The sequence below is a fragment of the Botrytis fragariae genome, assembly GCF_013461495.1.
Source record: "Botrytis fragariae strain BVB16 chromosome Unknown tig00000012, whole genome shotgun sequence".
Lineage (NCBI taxonomy): Eukaryota > Fungi > Ascomycota > Leotiomycetes > Helotiales > Sclerotiniaceae > Botrytis > Botrytis fragariae.
Genome location: NW_023500989.1, coordinates 2605807 through 2631736, shown reverse-complemented (window position 1 = coordinate 2631736; position 25930 = coordinate 2605807). Strand labels below are relative to the sequence as shown.

At 42.2% G+C, this 25930-nt stretch overlaps 8 protein-coding genes across 8 annotated transcripts; 4 read left to right on the top strand and 4 right to left on the bottom strand.

Moving 5' to 3' along the window:
- Positions 1 to 3: 3 nt before the first annotated feature.
- On the bottom strand, positions 4 to 1535 carry Bfra_003025 (uncharacterized protein; the record flags this gene model as incomplete). The annotated part of the gene is made up of 6 exons (XM_037333437.1): positions 4 to 79; positions 162 to 293; positions 343 to 367; positions 436 to 1011; positions 1065 to 1207; positions 1261 to 1535. 6 exons carry the CDS (start codon positions 1533 to 1535, stop codon positions 4 to 6), a joined length of 1227 nt encoding a protein of 408 aa, XP_037195565.1.
- Positions 1536 to 1787: 252 nt separating this feature from the next.
- Bfra_003024 (uncharacterized protein) lies at positions 1788 to 2485 on the top strand (the record flags this gene model as incomplete). The annotated part of the gene is made up of 2 exons (XM_037333436.1): positions 1788 to 1868; positions 2282 to 2485. 2 exons carry the CDS (start codon positions 1788 to 1790, stop codon positions 2483 to 2485), a joined length of 285 nt encoding a protein of 94 aa, XP_037195564.1.
- A 1284-nt stretch (positions 2486 to 3769) lies between these two features.
- On the top strand, positions 3770 to 5896 carry Bfra_003023 (putative laccase protein; the record flags this gene model as incomplete). Its single annotated transcript, XM_037333435.1, has 3 exons — positions 3770 to 4324; positions 4380 to 5675; positions 5735 to 5896. The coding sequence occupies 3 exons, from the start codon at positions 3770 to 3772 to the stop codon at positions 5894 to 5896; spliced, it is 2013 nt and encodes a 670-aa protein (XP_037195563.1).
- Positions 5897 to 7335: 1439 nt separating this feature from the next.
- On the top strand, positions 7336 to 7976 carry Bfra_003022 (uncharacterized protein; the record flags this gene model as incomplete). The annotated part of the gene is made up of 2 exons (XM_037333434.1): positions 7336 to 7695; positions 7752 to 7976. The coding sequence occupies 2 exons, from the start codon at positions 7336 to 7338 to the stop codon at positions 7974 to 7976; spliced, it is 585 nt and encodes a 194-aa protein (XP_037195562.1).
- Positions 7977 to 8969: 993 nt separating this feature from the next.
- Bfra_003021 (putative dna polymerase epsilon protein) lies at positions 8970 to 15739 on the bottom strand (the record flags this gene model as incomplete). Its single annotated transcript, XM_037333433.1, has 3 exons — positions 8970 to 14884; positions 14938 to 15080; positions 15135 to 15739. 3 exons carry the CDS (start codon positions 15737 to 15739, stop codon positions 8970 to 8972), a joined length of 6663 nt encoding a protein of 2220 aa, XP_037195561.1.
- Positions 15740 to 16173: 434 nt separating this feature from the next.
- Bfra_003020 (putative cox20 fam36a protein) lies at positions 16174 to 16811 on the top strand (the record flags this gene model as incomplete). The annotated part of the gene is made up of 2 exons (XM_037333432.1): positions 16174 to 16495; positions 16558 to 16811. 2 exons carry the CDS (start codon positions 16174 to 16176, stop codon positions 16809 to 16811), a joined length of 576 nt encoding a protein of 191 aa, XP_037195560.1.
- Positions 16812 to 17054: 243 nt separating this feature from the next.
- Positions 17055 to 17972, bottom strand: Bfra_003019 (uncharacterized protein; the record flags this gene model as incomplete). Its single annotated transcript, XM_037333431.1, has 1 exon — positions 17055 to 17972. The coding sequence occupies one exon, from the start codon at positions 17970 to 17972 to the stop codon at positions 17055 to 17057; it is 918 nt and encodes a 305-aa protein (XP_037195559.1).
- A 588-nt stretch (positions 17973 to 18560) lies between these two features.
- Positions 18561 to 18770, bottom strand: Bfra_003018 (uncharacterized protein; the record flags this gene model as incomplete). Its single annotated transcript, XM_037333430.1, has 1 exon — positions 18561 to 18770. The coding sequence occupies one exon, from the start codon at positions 18768 to 18770 to the stop codon at positions 18561 to 18563; it is 210 nt and encodes a 69-aa protein (XP_037195558.1).
- Between the last annotated feature and the right edge of the window lie 7160 nt (positions 18771 to 25930).

The following is a 25930-nucleotide window of genomic DNA, read 5'->3' as shown; positions in this document are numbered from 1 at the left end:
TAATCAAACAATTGAACCGCCCTTCGAAGTGCAAGTTGCGATGACCGAAGCCGGCGTCGTCGTCTTTGTGATCGTGATCCTAGAGAAAGTGAGATGTTAGCAAGATTGGATTAAAGAATGAGAGTGCTCTCATGGATTGAAATTCACAGAAGGAATGATACACATACTTGTGGGTGATTGTCGATGTGACTGTGGTAATGGTGAAAGTCTGGGTAGTCTTTGTTGATGTAGGCGTTGGTGCCGTTACAGTTGCAGTAGTTACTCCGCTGCGAATAGTAACTGGTGCAGGTGTACTATGGTTTTGTTAGATTTAGATAATTTGGAGAGGGAATTTATTCTTACATAGTGGTCAATGTAGTTGTAGTAGCTAAATGAGTGAGGTGTATTAGTAAATACTAGCATTCATCAAACAAAATTCAAAAAGTAGAATCTCACCTGTGCTATAGAAAGTTGTAGTAGCAGCAGTGCTGGTAACAGTGGATGTGATCCAATCAGATGTGGTTGTGTCGGTGACTGTTACAGTTGGAACATCTGGAGCACGCTTCTTAAGCTTCTTTGCGATGACGCGACCAACAGCGCGACGTCCAAGAATATTAGCAATGTCAACGATAGCATCTCGGCTTTCAGGATTGGCCCTTGGAGCCGGGGTAATGACTGCAGCTGCGGGTGCTGGCATAGCAGTACGTTTAACGGAAGAATCGGATGTAACACTTTGTGCCAAGAGAAGGAAATGTTGATTGGGGTATACATCCTGCATGGGAGGCTTGGTGGGAAGTCTGCATGAGGCTGTTTTTGTGACTGTAACGATGGGGAAGGTGTATTTTCTTGAAGTGATAGTCCGTGTGGATGTGGTCGTTTCCGTAATTGTGACCTTCTTGGGTGTAACTGTAACTGTATTTTTGGCAGTGGCTGAAGCTGCGGTGATTGTAACAGCAGGAAGCGTGGTTGAATCGGTGTCAGTAATGGTAGTTGGTAGAGTTGTTGATGGTGTCACAACATTCGTGATATTCACTAACGGATGTCAAATTCCCAGAACTTTCATTACATCACTTTGAACAACTTACCGGTTGGGATATATGTTACTGTGGCTTGAGTTCCAACGGTGAGTTCAAATGTTCTCTGAGCGGCGAAAGAAGCTCCAGCTCCGTTGTTTGCCAAAATAACAATGGTCCAAGTTCCGCTGTACATCTGATTTTTGGAAATAGGACTGAAAAACATTAGTCAAAGTGTCAACTTGAAGTCCTTGAAAAGTATAACTACCATGTTGAAAGCATGTTTGTACTGTCAGGTTGAGTTTCAATGTCACTGCACTCCCATGAATCATCATTAGGGGCAACAAGAATCACCTCAGCCTCGCCAGAGCATCCGGTAAATTGAGTGACGGCGGTGAAGCTGGAATTATCTGCGCTGTTGATGAAGTAGTTACCTCCATTCTGGAAATCGATACCATATGATTTACAGTCTGCCTTGACATAAGTAAAGATAGATGTTAATACAACGAGCGTGCAAGAGAGATGAACGATTGAAGAAAACATGATGAAAAGCCAGATGATGGTGAACGATGAATTTGATGAATGTGAGTTACAATTGGGTTCGCAGGATCATATATCAACTTTGATATCTGGAAATACTTTATGAGCTGGATCGACTGGATCTGAGCTGTTCCGCTCCTCGCCGAGCCCATCCAAAAAAAGAAACATACCGCAGCTACAGAATCGTGGACACGCGCAATACTACACAGGATTTTCCAACACCACCCAGAATATTGACAGATTCCATCTGACAGAATGAAGAATATCCATAAAGCAATAGAAACGGAACGTCTCCAGCTTCTGCGTTACACTAGAGACCAAGATACAAGCCTTGCTGTGCCGCACAACAAACTCAAGAAGTCGATTTCGAAGAATGATTCTTATTGGCTTCATTGCTTGAATTCTTCTTGTCAGATGCAATGAAGTGGAGTGACAAATGTGGAGAGAGCCTGGAGAGTGCAATGAGAGGAAGGATCAATACGAAGGATGATGTGTGTGCTGACAGTGACTTGAGTGATACTTCAAAGCTACTGTACAGTAACGTGAGATGACTAGGTATTTCCAACTATCTCTGACTACCTCTGATTCGGACGCAGATAAACGCCACAATCTTCATCTTTGCAGCTGTCCTATTCTCGGTATCGGTACTGGGGTAAGTATACCGTGTATCTTGGTCATTTTGATATAAAGAAGGCTTTCAATGGCATTTTCAACTCCGATACGACCGCGTCATAAGTCAGTAGTCCTAGCGATCTTCAGCGTGCTACAAAAATGAGTGCCGCTCAGTAAAGATTGTGTTTAATACCAAGCCGCAAAGCTTTGTTTCTTTTAGAGTATCGCGGATGTCATTGCAAACAAGACCAAGGCAAGAAAAACCCAAGGTTCGGACAACCCCTGCAAAAAAAGAAGCCCTGATGCAGGGTAAACACGTGCGCGAGAAGCCTGAAGACTAAGCCAATAAATAAACGAGCCGCTGCTGTGGCTCACTGATTTCAAGCCAAGGATAGGCTGCAGATTATTAAAAACAGCTGCATAATATTGTTTTGTCAATCTTTATTACCAAATCAAGGATATATTCGACTCTTTTGACTCATTTTGGTGATTCAGGTGATTTTGTATCGTTTCGTATATTTATTTTCCGTCGGATGCTTCCGGAGGATGAATTGAACATGATTTGGCGTCAAAAAGTTCGTGAATAACGGACGACTTAGGCCCAATTGAAGCTCAGTCACAGGTGCCCAGACGCTAATTACACACTAAAACGCCTGTAAAATAGACTAATTATTCAATTTTTCCAAGGGGTTTCTGCAAGTCTGAGTAAGCAAAATTGGTGGTTTTACGGAGTTTGCACTCGCAACATCTTCCATAAACCATCGATCTTAAGTTCTACGGCACAAAAGAAATCCTAGGCCCATCAACCCGCCAAAGATCAACACGGTAAAAGCCAAGCGGGCTAGTTATCTATCCCATGAGGAAGGATCGCACCTGAACATTTCAGCCTCGCATACATGAAGAAATTCGGCCTCGGCATAAGATCGTGATATTGAAAGTCTTCCTGTGGATATCTTCGGGAACGGAAAGCATACGTATGCCAATAATTGTGTGAGATGCAACTGTTGCTATTGTTATCATCTTTTCCCGTAGAATATCGGATGTGGAAGATTGAACGAATCTTGGCGTGCCACCAAAGCAACTACAGTACTGTCCGAGGGCTGACAGCATATGTACCATGCTGCCGTGCCTGAATTATTTTTTTACCAATAGCACAAATCATGCACTAAGTCTTATCATTCTAGTTCTTGAGGATTGGCATCATGTAAAGTGGTGTACACTTTTGAAGTGATCCCGATCCGGAATCTTGATTTCAGTCAACAAATCAGATGACTGGACATGGAATGTTTTCAGCTGAACTCACAGTAATCTTTGGTCATTGGATGTTCCATCCCGAGATGCATGTAAGCCATGAAGCTTTTGATTTACAGTGCCATCTGAAAGCGCGTGTGGTAACAATGTGATGGCTGCTTCTCCTGCTTGTCAGTCGAGCCTCACCTCGTGTCAGAGACGGCACCGCGATCTCGTGTGCATCGACATGGGAATCCAGAAAAAGCATCTCGGGGCTAGTCAAAACACTCTGGGTGTTGATCTGACAAGATAAATACATCAAGTCTCACTTGAATGCGTAGATATTACTCTCTTCAGATCAATTCCCTCAAGTTTCTTTCTCTAACTTGCTCAAAATGAAGTTGTTGAATATTCTACTTTTGTCTTCCGCTGCCATTGGAGCAATCCTCCCAGCTCAAATCAATGAACGTGATGGTCTGGTGAACCGACAAACGGTCTCCAGCAGCAAGACAAGCACTTCATCGAAAGTCTCTAGCACTTCATCGAAAGCTTCTAGCACTTCATCAAAAACATCATCTGGTACCTCCAAGTCCTCAAGTTCGTCAACCTTGAAGTCGTCATCAGTTGGCTCATCATCTTCGAAGGTTTCAACAACTACTTCAGGCACGTCGACTTCTGTTGGTACCACGACAACTTTAAGCTCAAGTTCCACTTCTGCTCTCTCTAGTCTGGTCGCTGATCCTGCTTGTACGAACTCGCCGTTCACCAGAGCCTGTTGGGGCAATGGCTTCAGTATTGCAACTGATTTTGATACTAAGAATCCCAACACTGGTGTCACCAGAAAATATAATTGGGAAGTGACCAACACGACTTGTGCTCCCGATGGAGTTACCCGCCAAAATTGCATGTTGGTCAATGGCCAATATCCTGGACCAACCCTATACGCTGACGTAAGACCTGTATTAATGCTCTCACGGTATGTGCAAATTGCTAACATACTTTTAGTGGGGTGATATGATCCAAGTTACTTTGAAGAATTCCATGCCAGATAACGGTACTGGCATTCATTGGCACGGGCTTCGACAATACCACACCTGTACCGAGGATGGTGTACCAGGAATCACAGAATGTCCCCTTGCTCCTGGCGACACCAAGACATACACTTTCCAGGCGACCCAGTTCGGCACGAGCTGGTATCACAGTCATTACTCCGCTCAATATGGCGAAGGAATGCTCGGTGGAATCGTGATTAACGGACCCGCAACTTCTAACTACGATGTTGATCTTGGAGTATACACCATCTCAGATTGGTATTATACTCCAGTGTTTGCACTCGGTGAAAGAATAGCTCATTCTCAGGCTGGACCGCCATCAGGTGACAATGGACTCATCAACGGTAGTATGGTCGCTCCTGCCGGCCAAACTGGTGGAAAATATACCACGAACACCATAACCGCAGGCAAAAAGTACCGTCTCCGTCTCATCAACACTTCAGTCGACAATCATTTCATGGTGTCACTAGATAACCATGCTTTTACCGTGATCACAAGTGATTTTGTACCCATTGTCCCATACACCACAAACTGGATTTTCATCGGTATTGGCCAAAGATATGATGTTATCATCACTGCCAATCAAACTGTTGGAAGCTATTGGTTCCGAGCTGAAGTTCAGAATGGGTGCGGTACCAACAACAATAATGGAAATATCAAGAGTATCTTCACCTATTCAGGAGCAGGAAGCACCACTCCGTCATCTTCAGCTACTCCATATACTGGAAGATGTACCGATGAAACTGGAATCATTCCTTTCTGGGATAGCTTTGTACCCAGTGACCCACTTAGTGGAAATGTTGATCAACTCAACGTCGCCATCAATATTGGTGTTGATGCCAGCGGACCAATCGTGACATGGGGAATCAACCTCAGTGCCATTGATGTCGATTGGAAGAAACCCATCCTGCAATACGTGCTCGATGGTAACAATTCCTGGCCTGCTTCAGAGAATTTGATTGAGTTGCCCAATGCCGCTCAATGGTATTATTGGATCATTCAAGAAGTACCTGGAAATGTCAACGGAAACCCAGTTTCCATTAACGTCCCACATCCAATGCATTTACACGGTCATGATTTCTTCCTTTTAGGTACGGGAGTTGGAACTTACAACAACACTATCAATAGTCCGAACCTTGATTATGACAACCCAACTAGAAGAGATGTTGCCATGTTGCCTGCTGGAGGATGGATGGTTCTAGCATTCCAAACTGATAACCCTGGTGCTTGGTTGATGCATTGCCATATTGTAAGTACCTCCTTTCCATAAACTACTTCTCAGAATTCCCATACTAACACACAAATCAGGCATGGCACGTAAGCGAGGGTCTCGCGGTACAATTCCTGGAAACCAAAAACCAAATCAACGCCGTAAATCCGATCTCGCCAGCATTGACAAATACCTGCAATAAGTGGAATGCATGGTATCCATCTCAAGCTCCTTATCTCAAGACCGACTCTGGTCTTTAAACTTGGATTGATGCGGAGGTTTTGGGCGCGATTTTGTCATTTTTGATTGCATGTTTGATTCTTTGAGGATGGCTGGATCCTTACCCGGGCTCAGTCTTCTTGCGTTCGCTTGTAGTAGTATATAAGTAACAATTTAGGGAAAGGGTGTTGTACTTTGTTTTTTCCGAAAGGCAACAAATCTTGTTTTGGGTAGGTGTTTTGTATCATCTATGATAAATTTGCAATCTAAAATTGAGATTACTCAGCTTCTTTTTTTGTTATTTGAATGTGATTCATTCATTATCGATAAACAATTTTTGTACTCAATATGATTTGAGTAATAAATAGGGCGACATCGTCGTCAAATACTGTACCTTACTTACAGAATTTTACTGATAGCACAAAAGTATTTGTTCGATCGTGTATTCGGCCAGCCTGTGTGTCATCAATTACATTCCAAGAAAGATTCTTGAAGGTGATAAAGGATGATAGAATATTGAATATCCAGCGTGGACATGCATCATCATTGCACTGAACCATCCCAAAGCCAATAAGAGATATGCAACAATAAGCGAGCAATGAAGGGGCATTGAACTATTGACCAGGAGTTGAACTACAAATAAAACCAATAAAGCTTATCATATGAAACTAACCAATTTCGACTGCACGAACTCGAGACTAAACTCACCATGACTTCTCCCCATTTCCAACTCATTAGGCGCCGAGACCGAATCCCCGGGTGAAGAAAAGCCCGAATATAAAATCTCTAAAGTTTGGAGCTATCATCAAGAATAAGAAGCAACACAATATTCGTGTAACAGTGCCACATACTAGGAGACCAGTAAAGCGCTTATCGCAGCGCTTCATGTGCGTGGTCAATGCTGTGTTGGGGCCAAAGACTAAAGTACATTACTACGCGGTCGAGAAGCGAGCTGGTGGGATTTTTAGCGCCGAGGCTCTGCACTCGATGTGTCCGATGAGATATCGAGGGTTACTTTTGTGAAACATCTAGGCGATTGATAGATCGCATCAGATGTAACCGTAGATTGCCATATTATATAACTCTCGATTTTTTTCTGGGCATTTCGTTCACAAAAGCGCAGACACCTCGACGTTAATATGTATTCATCCAAAGCTACACACTCATGTACGAAACAGTAAGAGAATAGACTCACAGCACTGTGAAAACAGGGAAGGATTGGGTCAAAAAACAGTGCAACGTGTGTGTATATATCGGGCCAAACAATGCTCGGCGAATCCGTCCTAGCATCTTGGATTGTGTTAGCCTGTGTAAACCCAACTACTAACGTCGCGTCGAAACTTATAATGTCTCTAACATTCCTCGAGGAATGAAATGACGAGCATCAAATAACAATTACATTTTCTCTGGTCATTAACTCTAGTTTTAATCCTGTATATAATCTCTTTTCTTCTCCTACGTAGCTATAGACCCAACGAAAATGTCACGAACACACAAGCCTAGTACTGCTCTAGCCGAACGAAATTCTATAGAAGACTATGATTCGATTCTGCTTCCCATTTACACTTATTTCGCAGAATACCAAGATCATCGGAAGCGACTTCGCATGAGACAGATTTATTGGATTCCTACCATTCATGATGAATTGCAAGGCAATGGAGTTGTATTTCTGAGCAGAGTGCACAAACCGATGGCCGATGGAAAGACATTTCCCAAACCAAAGGAAGGATTGAGAACAATGTTTCATATCAACTCAAGAAATCGAAATCGGCTTTTCGAATTGATAGATATATTGTATACTGGCAAATCTATTTGGAGCAAAATGAGCGGAAGCCATCAGGTGGGTACCTTGTGTTTCCGTGAGACGCCGAGAGAGATGTAACTAATACTGTTTAGGTCAGAAAAACTCATTTGGCCTTTCTTGACCTTCTAAAGGAAGAGAAAGTTATTGAGGATAGCTATGAAACCTCAAAACAATACTTCGAGAAAGATTTTGAAAAGGAATGTAAAAAGATGCGCGAGAAGATGAACAAAATCAAAGCCACACAGCCGAAAGACATCAGTCCGAATCAAAAAGAGGCGAAGAAATCACACTCTGTACACCATGTCAAAATTATATAGGAAAAATACAATAGCGAATGAGGAATACAAGACCCCTTGATTTGGAGGATATCGTCTGACAGGACGAGTTGAGTAGGAAACGGAATGCTAAAACACGAGGTTTCTAGGGCGGAACATTTAGTCAGTCTTCTATGAGACACAAATTAGAAGAAGGGGAGACGACTAGTGTCCTTCCGACCCTTTGGAACTATTTGAATTTGAGGATTGACTATATAAGATAAGTAGCGTTTGGAAGATATATTATGTTGAGATACGATGTCATTTATTTTGGAATACTCCATATGGCGCTTATACTAGAGGGCGTTTTTATAAAAAGCAGAGACTTATTAGAGGATATCGGGATGATAGGATTAGAGTGAGATATCTGAAGATATCAAAGATTTTTTCTCAATTCTCCAGAGCTATTTTTCCATAAAATGGTTACTGATGTTCAATTGCATGGTATGATTGTGTACATCTAAGGCTTGAGATTTGAGTTGACTGTCTGCACATAATCCAGCTATTAGATTGAATTAATTAAATAGTTATTTTAACTGTTACCTGCTTTATATCACATGAAGAATGATTCACAAAAAGAGTATTCTTGAAGATACATCATTAAAGCAAATTGAAAATTCTGAGAAAAGTCTTCTTCACACAGACTGTTCAAGAAGTATATATTATCTTCTGTTTAACGGCAAAAAAATGTCATTTTGAATTTTCATTTAGATCTAGAATTTCGAATTGATGTTAGAACTCGAATTGACGGTCAATCTCCAGCACTAGTATCTTCAAGAAACGTGTATAACGATGAAATGACTGATGCACATTGATAAATAAGGGAGCTAGAATACCGGATAAAATTCGTTGATTAGATACTATTTGAATACAAAACGCCATGCAGTCAATATTTCTACACCAACCATCCCATTCCGTTGCCAACAAAAGCAAAGCCCCTATAAACACCCCAAAACACTCCCAGAAACAACTCCAACCCACGGCCAGCCACCTAGCCTACAGACCCCCCAAAACCTCCTCAACAACCGCCCCCAGCATTCTTAATCCATAAGACCTCGCCACTCTCCCCCACCCTTCAACCTTCATTTTCACATCCCCTCTATCTACACTTTCCCCCCACTCCCCACCGCACCCACAACCCTGTCTCAAATCATTAACCTTCAATCCTTTACACCTAACACATTTCAAATCTTGGCCCGCCCATTCCCCCACGCATCCCATGACCTCCCCAATAATCCTCTCTTCAATGCCTAGATGTTCAAACTCTCCATTACAGAATAGACATTTCCAGCTCCAACTTCCTTCACTATTTGGAAGTAAATCTTCATCACGACAAAAATCCATATCTCTTGACGTGGTACAAGAATCGCAGACTACGCTGAAGAGTTTAGCAGAAGTGGAAGGATTTTGAAATTTAGCAGCGTTGGAAAATTCGCGGATTTCAAACATTTCTAGGAGTTCTTTTCGTAGGAGACGAGCTTCGAGTGTGATGTTTTTGTCGAGAGAAAGAACTTGCATAAGACTCTTTACGAGTTCTAGCGCTGGGTTTGTGGGTTTGAGATGCGAACCAGGGAGAACGGGAAATTTGTAATCTTCCGCGAGTTCGGGATGGAGCATTTCATCTTTTTGCCTGCGAATAATACCGGCAATCTGTTTCTTGAGTGGTTTTTCGAAACTTTTTCCAAGAATAATTTTATCCTCCTTGTCGTCTCCTAGATTTCGAACTGGAATTTGAGTGGCGCGAGGGGTAGAATCAATGCCAACACGTGGTTTCTTGAGGCCATGCATTATATCAATAAACTCTAAAACCCAGTCATTGAAGATCTGTTGGAGTTTGTCCGGGAGGAAATTGCTCAGTTGCCAATGCATGATGTTATCCAGCGATTGGTTTTCAGCTTCGACGACTTCTGAGCAGCCTTTACCGCCGTAGTTGAATTCATCGTACCAAACTAGATAATCCCAATACTCTTTGATCTCGAGGTCTAAGAAATGGAAAAGTGGCTTTGCCTTGATTGATTTAAGGATATATTGACTGTATGCATATGCATTGCCGACTTCAGCTTTGGTGGTCTGTAGTAGAAGTCGATTTGAGTTCGCGAATACGACGTGAGATCCGACTCGCCTGAAATCGGTCATGAGTTGTTGGAAAGCCTTTCGAGACATCATTTGTACGTAGTAATGTAGTGAACGATCGTAGAGAAACGAATCCGGATTCTCAACCCAGCGGACAAGATGCTGCACCATAATATCCGCCATACTACTACCTCTGCAAGCTTCAGTCCACCAAGCTTTGACCATCTCTCTGAGGACTGTAACACCGGCAGTGGCAAAAGCATTCTCGGCATAAAGAACATTGGTACCATCACTAGGAGCATCGTCTGATGGCGCGGCAGGATTGAAAGATATCGAGTCGCTTCCTTCAAGCTCATTGATCAGAGATGACGTCAAGATGGTATTGATAGCCAAATTTCTGACATCAAGCTCAATACAAACTGATGGATAAGTACCCGGGTTATTGACCGACGGCATTTGTACAGTGTCAAGACCACCAAGAACATCATCGAGTTCATATCCGGCATGATCTGGCTTTGGACCACCAGACCACCACAAAACAACATTACTCCTTTGTAGTCTTCTCGCATAAGCCACATCGATCAAGAAACGAGGGTCGTCTCTTTCCAGGTTGCAAAGTGGAACATCTCCATATCTCGCGAGCTCAGTCAAATGAATGACCCATTCCCCGAGGTTTAAGTAATGACTGACCAAGCGCTTTGCTATGACAGATTGCCAGTTTAGTGGAGGGAGTTTACTATCTTGAACGTCCGATTTCAGAGGAAGTATTGGCAAGTCTCCTAAAATGGGCACATCATGTACCAGCAATCTCCTCTGTGGAGATTGGACAACGAGCATGAGTGGCTTGGACTCATCATTCTTCATTTTCTTGACAAGGTCACCAACTTCAAGCAATGCTTTTCTTCTTGTTGTGACTTGGCTGATCTTGAACTGTATCGTTTCTTGATACTCGAAGCAATTTTGCCAAACTTCTCCCTTCGCATCTTGATGACGTTTGGCAATGGCATCCGCGTAAGTTTTCGCGATGTTAGGAAGATCTTGTTCGGCAACCTTGGTCTTCTGGAGAATGACAACATGTGCCTGTTCTTTTGAAGTCGAGAAGAGTGCAAAGACTTGTCTATCACCGGCAATAACATGGTAAAGGAAGAGGTATTCCATCGACGAATTTGAAAGATATGGATTTTTCGGCGACGCGCGACGGAGTCCAGATAAATCGAAGCCTTGCTCAAGACCTCTCCCTAAAACACCAGGCTGAGTCTCATCAAATGTACACAAACTTCCCAATTGAAGAACAGCACGAACGTTTAGTGGAACTTGCTTTTCGTAAACACCTTCCACACTCGGATGATTGAAAAGTAAAGATATTTTTTGCGCTTCGTTTACATAGACATCTTCAGACATTGTGAGTTTGAACAAATGGACTGATGGATGTCCGTTCGGCAATGTATGAGTGACCTTCTCAGCCTCGCAGCCATCAATCTCAATATCTGGTAATTCCTTACCTTTCAAATTGAGGAAAACTGTTCTCGGAACCTTGACTTTCAACGTATGTACTTTCGAGTCAATAAGAACGAACGCAAGAACGATACCTGGACTTTCAGTGCCTCTCAATTGTAAAACCTGCCAAGTACTCTTGAATAGCTGTTCGGCTTGATTCTGGAAAGTAGTCGCAATGTTGCTTTGGGCGCCACGATTCTCACCGAAAAGATGTCGACGTCGTATTCTTGCCTGTTTCTGAATCTTCCATTTTTGTTTTTGATACTCCAAGAATCCTTCATAGTCTTCGCTTGGTGAAGGCATCTTGTCCGGAAGTGCTGCAAATGGATTTATGGAGACTGCTACCGCAGGTTCTGGAGACTTTCTTTTCATGGGTTTCTGTGAGGCTGCATTTAGCTGAGAGCCTAGAGTCTTAGGTTTCAAAAGTTGCGTTCCAAAGTCCTCCATGTCGGCCATTCTTGGATCTTGCAGGTTTGAGATGTCTTCAAGGGGAGTTTTAGTAAACATGTCGGTCATTTTCTTTTGCTTCATCTTGTCATCCTTGATCCGGATTCTTCTCTGTAGCCAATCCGGATGTGCTACCCTGGGCACTGGATTTGAACATTTTTGAAGAGCTGCAGGAATGGTAATGAGTTTCTGGATGACAGACCCAAGACGTTCAGAGTAATAATCCCAATCTAAGAGCGCTCTTGGATCCATGTCTGTAGGATCCTCCTTCAGCCATTTGCGCAGAAAGTGACGCTTTACTGAGATATCCGATGAGAAGATAGCTACCGGAACAGCTCGTTCTGTCACCGGTGCATGTTTTGGTTTGGCGCAAATAATGTACTTGCAATTCAAGCCTTTATCTTTCACCATTTGTTCACCCAAAAACTCCGCCAAGCGCTTTGCAGTGGTGATTGAAGTTGATTTTTGTGTGCCATATTCCTCCAAACTCTTTGACATACTTCTGTTCTCGCAAATAAGGTCGATAAGTTCTGCGTCGGCGAGGGTCCTTCCTTTCGAATCTAAAACATCAAGCCATTGATTCGCGACTTTTGCCACTGCTTGATAAGTCTCTTCAAGAGTTGTACCCTCCAAAAAGAATTTGAAGATTTGTTGTTGGAAAATCTTAATGAGCTTCAGTTCTCCTCTTCGCTTCACCTCGAATCCTTTGAGTTCTGCTAGACTTCCGTCATCATTAAACACAGCATAACGTTTCTTTAAATTCTTGTCCTCTTCCTTGGAAGTAGGGAGAATCATAGCACGATAAGGACCATCGACTTCGAAGAAGATGGAATTATCGCTATGCGTCTCGTACTTGAAGGTTTTTGGATCAGTGAGAGTTTGGTATTGGTGGTTTGTGAATTTGTCATGGACAAGATGATTCAACATCACACAAGGGTACGAGATAGCCAGCTTCTTTCCGTTCTTCATCTTAAAAGCATAGTTCTCCGGAAATGTCGCCGGAAGCATACACCAAATACCATCAGTATCTAGCTCTAGAGGCCGTCCAATTCGTTCAACTAGTTGACGAGCCATTTGAATGATGTGAGCTCCAGTCAAACAAGTGACACCGGCCATCTCCATAGAATACCATCGCGAACCTTTTCTCATGACATAACCATAAAAGGAGTTCAAAATCACTTTGTGAGCCAATTGTAGAGAGTCGAACAAAACAATCATCTTCTTCGCATCTTCGACTTCAGCAGCTGGAGCACCTGCTGACTTGAGAGCATCAGTTTTGCCTTTCCAGACTTTCTGCTTACCCTTGTAATCATATCGACGATCTCTGAAGTCCTTTACAGTGTCAATATAAAATGGGTTCTCTCGCTGACAAATGATTGCTTCTCGCTCGATGGTGGTTTGGTCGTGAATCTTGTGGTAAATTTTCTGACTATATGTTTGCAAGCGCTTCCGAATCAGCGCAGCCTGCTCTTCGTAAGAAAGGTCTTGAAATGACCTCATTGGTTGTTTGGGATATTTTCCTGGAAACCTTTCATTCTCAAGCGAATGCCTGATCATATTATATTCGTCCCTCTTCGCTGGAAGATACTCGCCTCTCCATGCCCAAGGCATTCTCCTATCGCAAGTTTTACCAGGTCGATTAAAGTCACACGCCGCACAATCTGATTCTTGGATCATGGAGTCGGGTTGAAGACGATTTGTCGTCATAATATTTGGGTACATAGAAGCGACATCCAAATGGTAAATCAGGGGTTTTTCGCTTCGATTCGCGGTTTTCTTGAGACTATTCAGGCGATCTGCAATTTGTTGTTTGACTTCCTCATAATTTTCGATATCATCCAGTGATTTCTTCTCTTCAACCGTGATACTGAATTTCAGCGCAGAATCCAAGTCCTCGAGAAGTTCATCGATAGCAGTCGTGTCGACAGCAAAATTAACGGGTATATCGGCTCGGAAAACTCCTGCTTCAATACTCTCCACATGCCCACCAACATAGGTTTCCGACTCCAGCAAATGACCTTCCCAGAAGGATTCTTTTGGTGTTACATGTTTATTCGGAAGTACGATCTCTTTTTGGTAAGCCTGTACCATGAGTAACATCTCGCAAAGGGTTCCTGTCCCTTTTCGCAAAACCGCATCTGGTCCTAGAGGAATAATAGTACATAGAGAGAAAATGAAAGGATGTACGTATTTCATGTATAAATAGTATGTTGCTACAGCATCAGAGACGGAATACTCTGCAAGAGTTTGAGGTTTCTCGCTGGCATATCTCAACATCAATTCTGGGTCGATCTCGTCTGGATCGTAACCTAGCTTTGCTGTTGTCACCGCTTTTAAACCTCTACTTCCTTGAGGCAGGTAACTGTCACGATTAACCCAGTGGAAACAGTCCATGTGAGCACTGTAATCACAAATGTACTGATCCTCGCTTTGACTCCTGCGCCATCCAATCTCCCGGTACATATCGATACCATTAACACTAGCTCGTGCGTCAACAAACGGCCAATCGAAAAAGTCTCCGTTGTATGTCGCTATAACTGTAGGTCGTGCTTCTTTGATGTGTAGGAAAAAACGCTCGATAACAGCCTTCTCGTCCGGTTCATTAAAAATCATAAATGGCCCATCGTATTCAGGTTTCGGCGTATATTCGAAGTCCTCAATATCTTCAGAAACAATCTCTCGATTCGTAATCAAAAATCCTTGGCCATCTATCATGTACGATATCATCATAATCTGATCGATTGTAGCGTCTGGGAATTTTAAGGGTAATTTGGTCGTTTCGATATCGTATGCCATAACTACCGGATCGGCTCTGGCCAAACGATCTTCCAGGCATTTCAGCGTCGTTGTACCATGTTTTGCTTCTACCGAATACCATTTTCCCGTTCGTATATCTACAATTTGTCAGCTTATTTGTCTGCAATCTGACTGCATTCCCCTCCATTACCTTGATCTATCATTACTCGTACATGGTATGGTACATCCCATTCCCTAATATCTACAATGAAATCGCTACCCTCCGCAATAGAAACATTAAGTCGTTTATCATCATCTCGTGAGTCGTCAAAAAGATCAAATCCAGCATTTGCACTGATTACCAGTTAGTTTTCTGCCAAGAAATAGTTCAATACCCAGGAAACTCACCTAGCAACCTCCGCATACGTATCCATTGCATTCATGTTCTTCTTATTCTTCTCTGCCACGGGCATAATGTCCTTCCTAGCCGCTAACAGGTCCGACACATTCCTAAACCTGCACTCAAAGAAACTCCTCCTGTAACCCAGTAAATGATTTGGCATTGACAAATCCTCTTTTTCCACTCTTTTTATACTCTTCAAAACACCTCCTCCTGGCGCTCTCTTAAGCCATTCCTCGGCTTCTGGTTCGTATCCTCTTTTGACCGCGACCAGGAAATAGGGTTCATATTCTACCGTCGCTTTAAAAGTGCCTCCATCGTCCTCGATAAAGTAACAGTCTACTCCAGCCCGACCTTCTAAATGCTTTTCATCCTCGATCGTCGTAGCCTTTATGTTTACCAACCATCCAATCTTCTTCTTGCCAGACTCATGCCGCGGAAATCCCATTGCTTCATCTATTGAATGGCCTAGTTTGACAGCTTCCATCTTTTCCTCCAATGAGGTACCTTCATTTCTTCCAGATGATTTTTCAAAAGTTTTGGCTTTTCGAGGTCCATGATATGCTTGCTTTCCTCCACGACGGAAGCCATGTTGTGGTTTTCGTGGTGGCATTGTGAGCGAATGTGTGGTGCCAAAATGGCGGGGCGAAAGGGGTGAAGTTGTTTACTCCTGGAAGGAATTGAACAATTCTATTGAAGGAATTATGGTGTTCAGAAAGAATCTTTTCCTGAATCAAACTACCATGAATATCAAACGTAAATTGGTATATGAGGTATGGAATTCGAGTGTTTACAAATCGTGAAATTATGATTGAAGATAGTAACTTTTGGCTGCGGAACACAAATTGGGGAACGCGTCGAGTCGCGAAAATATCCATAGCGCGTGGGAATCGTGTAAAGTATAATTCAGCCTTATCGGCAGGGCTAAGTGAGGAGCATTGCAGCCTTCTACGGTGGCCCACATATTTACGTCCCGTCGGTATCAATTCACAAAGCTCCCCTCAATTGTACGACAAAAAAGTAATTCAAAGACAACTCTTTGAAGCAATGGCAGACGATACTAGAAATTCCAATTCTACTCTACGGGGTCCACCTCCTGGAGCAACCTCACCACCCGATCACGTTAAAACACCCAATAAAGTATATGAAGTATTTCACACGCCACCTGAAAATGCAAATGCCTTACCAGACGGCTCGGGGCAGAATACTGCAGGTGCACATAAAGAGACACCTACTCTAGGAGCAGCAGTCAAGACTGTACGATGGCAAGATTTCTCACAAGTTCATATGTATCCATGTGCTAGGGAAAGTTTTCTTACTGGAATTGGTGGGGGCTTTGCAATGGGTGGAATCAGGGCTATATTTGGAGGTATGTCATTGCAATTGTCTGTCTTGGGCTTGAACGGCCGGAATGCTGACGCCTTACCCAAGCGCCGATACCTAAAGCCGCGAATTGGGCAGTTGGCACATTTGTGTTCTCTGCTTTTGGAGCCTATGAATTTTGTTTGTACAGACGGCGATTAGAACGAGCACATATGAAGCGTGCTGTAGAAATCATTGATAGGAAGAAAGCAGAAAAGGAGGCACAGGCAGAAGAAAGGAGGAAGGAAAGAAGGAGGCTGAAGGAAGAAGCGGATAAAAAGGCTGAAGAAGCAGCTAAGAGACCAAATTGGAAGTTTTGGTAAAGAAGTAAAATCCCGGAAACAATGTATTAGCAGCCCCATACTGCGCTATAATGACCGTCTATCCCGCTTGCATAATTTCGTATACTCAGAAATTGAGATCCTGTTCCTTTCATAAATACCCCGTACGCCTGTCAGTACCTGTACCGATGATAATTCCTAAGCCGTGTCTCGAGACTATGCTCATAACCAAACGCTGTAACCATAATTTCCATCAAACTCCTGAGATAATCCAATACTGAAAGCTCAAGACGTTGAAATGATTCCCGGGTTGTCAGTATCAACAAACCTTACTCTCCTGGCTACCTTCTCAGCTGCCTTTCTGGCGGATTCCTCTGTTCCTCGTCTTCTTTCACTCCTTCGAGCTCGAGCTTCCCTTGCTTCCCGGCTCCTGTAATCTGCCATCTGTTGCTTCCTTCTTTCCGTTCTAGCATAAGCAAGAGCAGGCGTTGGCCGAAATCCAATTCCATTGATTCCCTCTCCGTCATCATCTGGATCGTCTGGTTTGTGTCCAGTGATTTCATTATTATGCCATGTCAAAGCAGCTCGGTCCGGATCCACAACCTCCTTTTCTTCTTCCATGGCATCTTCAGATTCAGACAATGGCGGTGTACCCATCCTCTTCTTTCCCCGAGACGTAGAATCAGCCAATCGATTGATTGATGGATATGCCCTTGCCAAACCATTCTTTTCTTTTGCATCACTTAATCCGGCTCGAAATATTATGGGATCAACCTCGTTATGAAGTCGAATATTATTTCCCATCTCCTGAATTATTGGATCGACTTTCCTTTCTTCCCCAATAACAGCCCTGAAGGCTTTTGGTTGTGGTGTCTCGGGAATTTCAGTTACTGTACTCCCAGTCATATCCACATCCCTAGAAGCAAACATTTTAACCCTTTTGCGCATATCAGATTCAGCATTTGTTGCTTCTTGTCCCTTCTTCTTGAGATTCAATTTCTTTATATCGGTGGGTCCATCAAGGGCAAGACCCTGGAAGTGGTATGCGACTTTTGTACGTGGACTACCTTGGCCAGCCTCTTCTGGAGATAATGTAGGTAAAGTAATCGAAGTTTGGAGACACATAGGTGAGGAATCCGGCGGAGTTGGTGCCTGGGGGTCATTTCGTTTTCGTTTTGGAGAATCCATGAAAGGAGATATCATGATTGCATTATTTGAGATGGTTGTATGTTAATTTTTTGAAGCTAGAAGCAATGGACCGTAGTTGTCATTTAGAGCAGTTGATGTTGGTTATAAAGAAGGGGAATGGAATTGAAAGTGGTTGAAGGTCCAGGTGTGTCAGTGGAGTGTGAATCAAAGCAATGTCATTATTGGTGCGGGGTTCAGCCACAGTGAGACGGCGCTAATATAATCCTCGAATCCTTTTACACCCTTTTTGTTCACTCGAAACTCTGGTCGGGGACTATAAAGGAATTGATATACACATCGGATTCATGATATGATATCCGCTAGCATTTTGTTTTCAGCGAATTTACAATAGTTTGTTATACTGAGCTTGAATGTGAGGGGGTCTTTGAAAGCTCAAAGGTCCATTTCCGAGGAACCATCAACAAAATGTTATATCGAATTGTTAGAGTTTGTAGAACAGACAGAACTCAAGAGCTACATTCTACAGTTATTATCAGGCCTTGATGGATGCTATCTGACCCTCCAGTCGTACAAGATAAACATGAATTAAATGAATACTATCATTCACCATGGTTGGTTCCAACATACAGCTATCGCTTTCCTTCATTTTTTCCAAACGCCTTCCTGCTCCCTTTTCTCGAACCAAACCAAAAGTTCCCTCAAATCCTTCTTCACTTCCTCATTCTCTCTATAGAATCCCTCGTTGCAAGAAATTAGTTCTTCTATAGCCTTGGCCTGCTCGTTCTCTCTCTTGAGTCCGGAAGTTATGTTGGCTTCATTCTCAGTATTTTCAGCTCTCGCGCCTTCACGCATTTCATTGCATGTGCTCGCAATTTATCCTCCTTCCTCATTTCACCAAATTCTCCAATTGTCGTTCTCATTCTTTAGACGTGCGATCTCGTTACGATACTCCCAGAACATCTTGCCGGTATACCATATCGTTCCCATGAGAGAAGAGAATGCGACGATGAAGCAATTCTGGTAGAACTGTACTTTGGTGGCTACACTTTCTGGTATCTGAGATTGTGTCGGTGTTGGGCTTGATCTAGGAAGCTTGAATCTTCTTTTGAAGATTTTAGACCGCATCGTGGTAGTGTGTATCGTGCGCGTTGTTTCTTTGTTGTTTTTTTCGCCGTGCAATGTGAATTGAGCTGCAAACGATTCAAAATTTCGTTGTTGATAGGAAGATTGAAACTATGACGATTATTTTCCGCATTCTCGAGTGGAAAATTTGCTTCATTGGAAGTGTATTCTTATTCTAGCTTGGAAGGAGATTGATTCTTCCGAGTACACACGATCGTGCGACGTGGACTTTACAGAACCTGCAGTCGCACCTTCCATATTGATCTCTAATATTGTGGTTAAAGAACAACTTACTATCTTTCTACGAGAGGTAAGACCGGTCGCCGTCCTAAGAGAAATAGACAGATCTGACACTTACAGATTATACTTCCGATCACAATATACGATATGATTAAGAATCTTTTTTGAGGATGTGTTAACGGATTTATCTGTGCTCTGACAATTTTTCACTTGGATTCTTTTATCCACCTTGCTTGTAGGCCAAATGTGCTCTGATCTCAAGAATTTCACACAGAAAACCAGTGTAACGATGCATTATCACAGAATGATTAAATGTTGCAACAGAGTATATATTCCATTCACAATCATACGCTACGCTAAGACTAGACAATCATGGTGTAGGTGCCGGCCGAGAGTGTGAATTTATCCATAGCTTTAAGTCTCATCGCATGTAATCTTCTGATGTGCATATGAATCGCCAATATCTTTGTCGCTTGTATCTCAAATGTTATTGTGTCGCTGATTTCACTTTGGCTGTTTGGTTTTGTTCAGGCTCTAAACAAAATTTGTTGTTCAGAAGTCCGCGATTTTTGTTGGCGATCAACCTAGTTTTGTTTGGCCGGAGAATTTTCTTGGTAGTCTATTGATCCTGACTGCCTCTTGGTATCTACACCTTATTATTTACATTACTGCGACCCTTATGGTAATTTATTCGATTTTGGGGGCGTATCAGTGGGTACAAGTCCTTAAAGTGTAAAGAGATCTGCTTTTTCTTACACCCTGCTTCTCACGCCTCTTAGCACACCTATCTTATCTTACATAAAAGGGTAACATAGCATTTGAGATAATCTCCATGCGAAATAAAAGAGAAAAATTAAGCCGCGCTTGATGGACACATTTCCTGATTGTTATCGAGCCTATGATCGCGTGTTGCACCGCGACAGGAAGGCAAGATTCCTTAGAACCTTTCAAAGACAGTCATTGTTATCACTTGCTTATACCACACTGTCATGAATTTGATCACAGGTATACATTTTTGCCACTCCCCGAATTTGTTGGAGAGGTAAGAAAAAAACAGAATGGATACATGGAAGACGCTTGCGATAGCTATAGTTACATCTGATCTGCTTCATCTGTTCACAAGGAGCTACAAAGCCATATACGGGGGTCCCGAATCTCTTTCTCTTTGCTTGGAGTTTCGATACTTGGGATTCTATCTTTCTATGTATACTACATTCTCAATCTTTAGCAGAAGGAAATTGCGGGGAGGGTTAAGGAGATGGCGGAATATAGTGAATAGATTCAAGTTCTGACTATCTCTGGTACTTACAAGGTTATGACCCCGCCTCAACTTCGAAAAATTGTGCTTGCGGGTCCTATAAAAGTACAGAGTAGATAGCTTGAATAGCGGTCATGGAACTGCAGCGAATATTTTCCCCAGATTGAATGTGCTCTATTTTCATACCGAGTCATTTCCCCCCAGCTTGATCCAATTCTCAATCTTGTGTCTCGTTTGTGCCTGGTCCGCCACTCAGTGTTGATTTGATCGGATGCGAAAGTGTAGTTTTACACAGCATTGCCGTTTTGTAATTCACTGTCATTTCTTGACTTTTCTGTCGGGTTGTCATATTCAATCTCCGCAACTCTTTCCTTGACAACAGTTGAGAAACTATAGGGTATAAATGCGAGGTTCTGCGGGATACAGGCCTAGAAATCTACAAAGATGGTCTCTTAAGTGAATCACCACTGCTGTAAGATGCAGGTCTAAAGATGGGGAAAAAAGCTCACATATTCGTGGTATCTAGTGAATGATGTACACATGGAAAGAGGTATCTTTAGTTCAGCATATTGAGACGCAGTACTAGTAAAAGGTATTCAGACAGCCATTCACTCGTTGTATCAACGAGACAAATCTTCACAGGAAATCTCCATTTCATGGCTATATAATAAGTAACTGCCTTCTACTTACTTGGATCGTATTGGTCAAAAAAGCGTTTCAATCACTCATCAAGGGTTCCTAAACTTGTATGAGTACGACTAGTAGTATAATTTCATTTGCCCTGGAGAGCAATTTGAGAATGAAACCAAGCTCCTACTGTATCTGGTGGGTTGGGAACGCCCAGATTGTTGTCATTGTCGTTTGTTTCTCGTCAAATTCTGACAATTTCCGACGATTATCAACCCCTGATATTCATCTCATCTAATCTCTCATCGGGTGATCGAGATTCAGATTCTAGCTCATTCTTACTTACAGTAGTCCTAGACTTCTGTCTCAACAACCAACACTTTCCTAATCGAATTGGGAACTGGATCACACTTGCGTGCAGGAACAGATTCTAGATGGCAAGATGGTATTTATATTCTATTATCTTATCCCGTGCCCGCAAATAGTATTCTAATGACTATCCTCCCATATTTTCGTCTTATTATGATTGAACATGACGAAAGAAAGACAATCAAAAATAGGTTGACAGACAAGAACATCAATCCATTCAACCTCTTTCAGCACTTCCGTAGCTACGAAACCCCACCTGTAAGCTTTATAATCGCTCGGAAGAATCAAGCTGTTCGATATCCCATCATTCAACGGATATTCATGTACGATGGGTATTCTCCATTGAACTTGACAAGAAAAGCAAACTTTGGGGGCGTTTCTGCATCTTGCATAAATACATGTATGACACCGATAATCAATCAGGAGAGAGGATCTCCCGAATCCCAAAGAGTGGCAACGGGAGTTTGCATGTTCAGCAAGTGAGTATAAAGCATACGAATTCAATGAAAACTCAGGATGTCCTCCGAAAATTGGGAAAGCTAAGAAGAAAATAGGAGTAAAGAAGCGAATACTCGCTTGACTGCAAGAAAATCCCCGAAACTTGAGTAGTATGAAAGGATTCAAGTTGATACCGGAAAACATCAGGAGAGCAATACAATGTATTCCTCAATTCGAATCAGGATTGCGGAAACTGTGTGAATCGTAAATGGATTCAGATTCTCTAAAATCAGATGTAGAATCTACATAGAGCTGAGATATCTAGCTGATTATAGGAAGTCATCCATGGAAAGTTAGTAGATGTGAAAATTTTGATCGTAAAAGATTTCCCTTATTATTATTATCCTATACTATCTTTTTCGCTACTATTCTCACCGCTGCTCAGTCACTAGAAACATAACTATCCATTAATTCAATTCCAGATCTACAATAGTTCAATCAAGACCAGCGCGTTTGCAATTTAATGATCACTTTTCGCATGGCCGAGTCGTAGATTGCTTTCTGACCCGTGGCTCCCAACCTTGATTTTGATGCCTCTCCTTGTGTTCCGATGAAGAACTACCAAAGATTTCCTGGGCTTTTTTATTGATAGAATATCAGAAATCACATCCAGGCTCTGATCCTTGCATACGGACAAAGTGAATATTCGCACTACAACCACAGAGATTTAAGAACCAGCAACAAAGATCCAAAAGTGAATCATAGCCATTAAACTATTTTTTGATCTATCAATAACGAGCTCAGAGTTATATTTGTTGAGGTGCAATCATGTTGAGGCAAACATATTGTGGATAAGGAGCAGACATAGCGGTATACAGAAATCTAAGGGTGGGAAATCTTCGTCTACATATACACTACTTCTCTGATCTTCCATGAAGCAAAGCTTCCAAATTATCTATCAAAATGTAGGGAAATTTCTTTTGATTTTCACTATCACAAAATCCTTACCGCTGTCATTGATCAATTTCATCATCTCCTATTCTCCTATTCATTACCGAGAAGTCAACCAGCTAAAGTTATCCTGGAACTTGCACCCCATTAATAATCTAGACATATCTCAACCAAATCTCTATGCCAAGGAAATGCACATTCTCCCACATTCAATATCGGTAGTATATCTCGGTTGAGATACTTACATTGAAAAGCAAAGAGCGAAAGGACGGTATATATACATGTTTACCTCTCCATGAGCACACAAATGAACCATCTACCCGATAGAACTCGACCACCGTTCTAACTCACATGCATTCACTACAAATCATTCATTATCCATAAATTCATCACCCCAGTCTCTCACATTTCAGATCTCCGACCCCACCACAAAATCTCCCCTATATAAGCGCCCTCTCTTCCCTTCCCATTCGAACCCCCAGTATACCAGACGTACAGATTGGATACCGTTACGATATGGCTTCATGAGCTCGCTTTCTCTGACGTCTCTATACACTGCCGCAGTTGAACTTGAGATTTTGAGTTACTTGGAGGGGTGTATACCGTGTGCTGCTTGGAAAGTTCGGTTTTATCTCTTGGAGGGTGTGTGTGAGATTGGAAGATTGGAAAATGATAGTGTGCTGGTGAGTGATGACGATAATGGGGAGAATGGGAATGCAGGATGGAAAGATAGAATAACAATGGTGAACCAAACAAAATCATGGCTGTAACAGAAGTATCATTGTCCCCTAGCAGTATCGAGGACTCAAAATGCAATACCCGAGATAACATAAACGTCAAACCCTACCATATCAAAACCCGGACTCTAGACTTTAATTTTCTTTCCTTTTTACGGATTGTGTATGGATAGGCCTGCCTAGTCATGTCGGGATAAGGAAAGTTTAAATAACCTGGGTATAAGAATAATGAGACATCTTCGATCCAAGGAGTTCGTTTGACTGAATACCCACTCGAAAAATAATAGATATAAACAACAAAAATCGCCATCCTGCAGTTGGATTCCAATTTTTATAACAACGTTATCTCGCCGAACAGCTATAGCAAGGGAAATATTAACAGCGACGACAAAAATTATTACATTCCCACCTCAAAAGTCCTCTCAGTCTCCCTAATCTCCCCAATCCACCTCCCACCCCATTCTCAACATCACGCACCACACTACAGCCATCCCACCCCATCCCATCACACTTCCCAACATCCACATCCATTTTCTTCACCAAGCTTCCTGGTCTCTTTACTCACCCTCCCACTCTCAACAAGGAAATCTTTTAAATACCCAGACTTCAACATTCAATAACAAAAAAATGAAGAATTAAGAATTTGAATCTGTGATTCTGACTTCCGGGTTCGGAAATCTGAGTTATAAGCGAGAAATTTTAGTCTGGGAGGTTTGAGGACGGAGTGGATAGTGAATTGTGGATAGAAGGATAGAGTTTCTGAGCACGAGTGAGTGTCTGGGGAGGAAGGAAAGAGAGAAGAGAGAAGAGATGGGTATACAAGTCCTACTACTCCACATCAATAGCCCCCCAAATATCTCCAAACACATCTAGAAATCTCCAGAAAAACCCCTATGTAAACCCTCTCCTCTCCCCCAATGGATTCCTCACTCAAACACGGAATACGAACGAAACGTACCAAGCTGGAACCTTTTTCCGCGATCTTCACTGTTTCATAGTGCGGAGAATGAATTTTATTGTCAAATGAGGCCACGAGGTTGTGAGGTTTCGACTGAAGTCTCAGGAGGGTATTTTCGGAGAAGAAGATGATGATGACGATAAGAGGGGTATGCCAATACCAAAAATAAGAATGAAAACTGAAGCGTGATAATAGGGTATAATCACTAAAAAGCGATTCTGATTTTCGTACTCGTTATTATTGTTCCACTCTGATATACAAATCCATTTGCACAAGTCCATTAACACACACATCTATTTACAATCAGCATAACCACTATCATGCCATCCATTCCTCTATACCATCATTTCCTCGTTCATCATCTCATCCTACACTTTCATCCTTCCTACCTTCCCCTCTCCCTGGAAATTACGCCACAGCACACTGTACCCATCAACCCCTCTCTCAAAACCACCACCTGCATCTCCGTATTGGTCGAGAGCATGTGAGCACCACAAGCACCTACCCCTTGAAAGTTGAAAGAAATGGGGGGTTTATGGATAGAATATGAGAATGAATATGAGAATGAATATGAGAATGAATATGAGAATGAATATGAGAATGAAAATGAGAATAAATGTGAAAACAAGACAAGTGTTAAAAGAGAGGTAGGATTGTAACCAAGCGAATAAAATCTCATTGAAATAAACACTAAGGGGGGGAATGCGATAGAACGAAAAATAAGAATACACATAAGTAAATTGAGATAATTTGAATATGATTAAATAAAAATAAACTAAAAAAAAACATTTGAATGAGATGCATGAATAGAGAGAAGTGTAAAAATTGAATAGAAAAGGGGGAAAGAGAAGATTAGGATAGGAGTGAGGGCTAGGAGTCAAAAGAAGGATTGTAAATAGGTAAATTGCAATGAGTAAGCAGGAGGGGATTTAATGGGAGCAAGTGATGTTATGTTGACCAGGGGAGGGGGAGAGAAGATTAGAAGCGAAAATAAAGGAGAGGGGTAGGATTGAGAGTGAGAGTAGGGCTTGAAAAAGATCAGAGGAGGTGGAAGACAGTGTTAAAGGTATCATCAAGTGAATTAAAGTGATTCAGATCGATTCGTAATAAATAAGAGAGGGAGAGAAAGACTCGAGTAGAGTAGAATAAAGCAGGAACAAAAAAGATTAGTGCAGAAGAGGAAGGTTTAGGGGAGAGGAGAGAAGATTAAGTGTGAAAGTAGAGGAGAGGGGCGGGAGTGAGGAGGAAGAGAAGATTATAAATAAGTGAATAAAATCTCATCGAGATAAACAAGAACAGAAGAGAGGTTTCT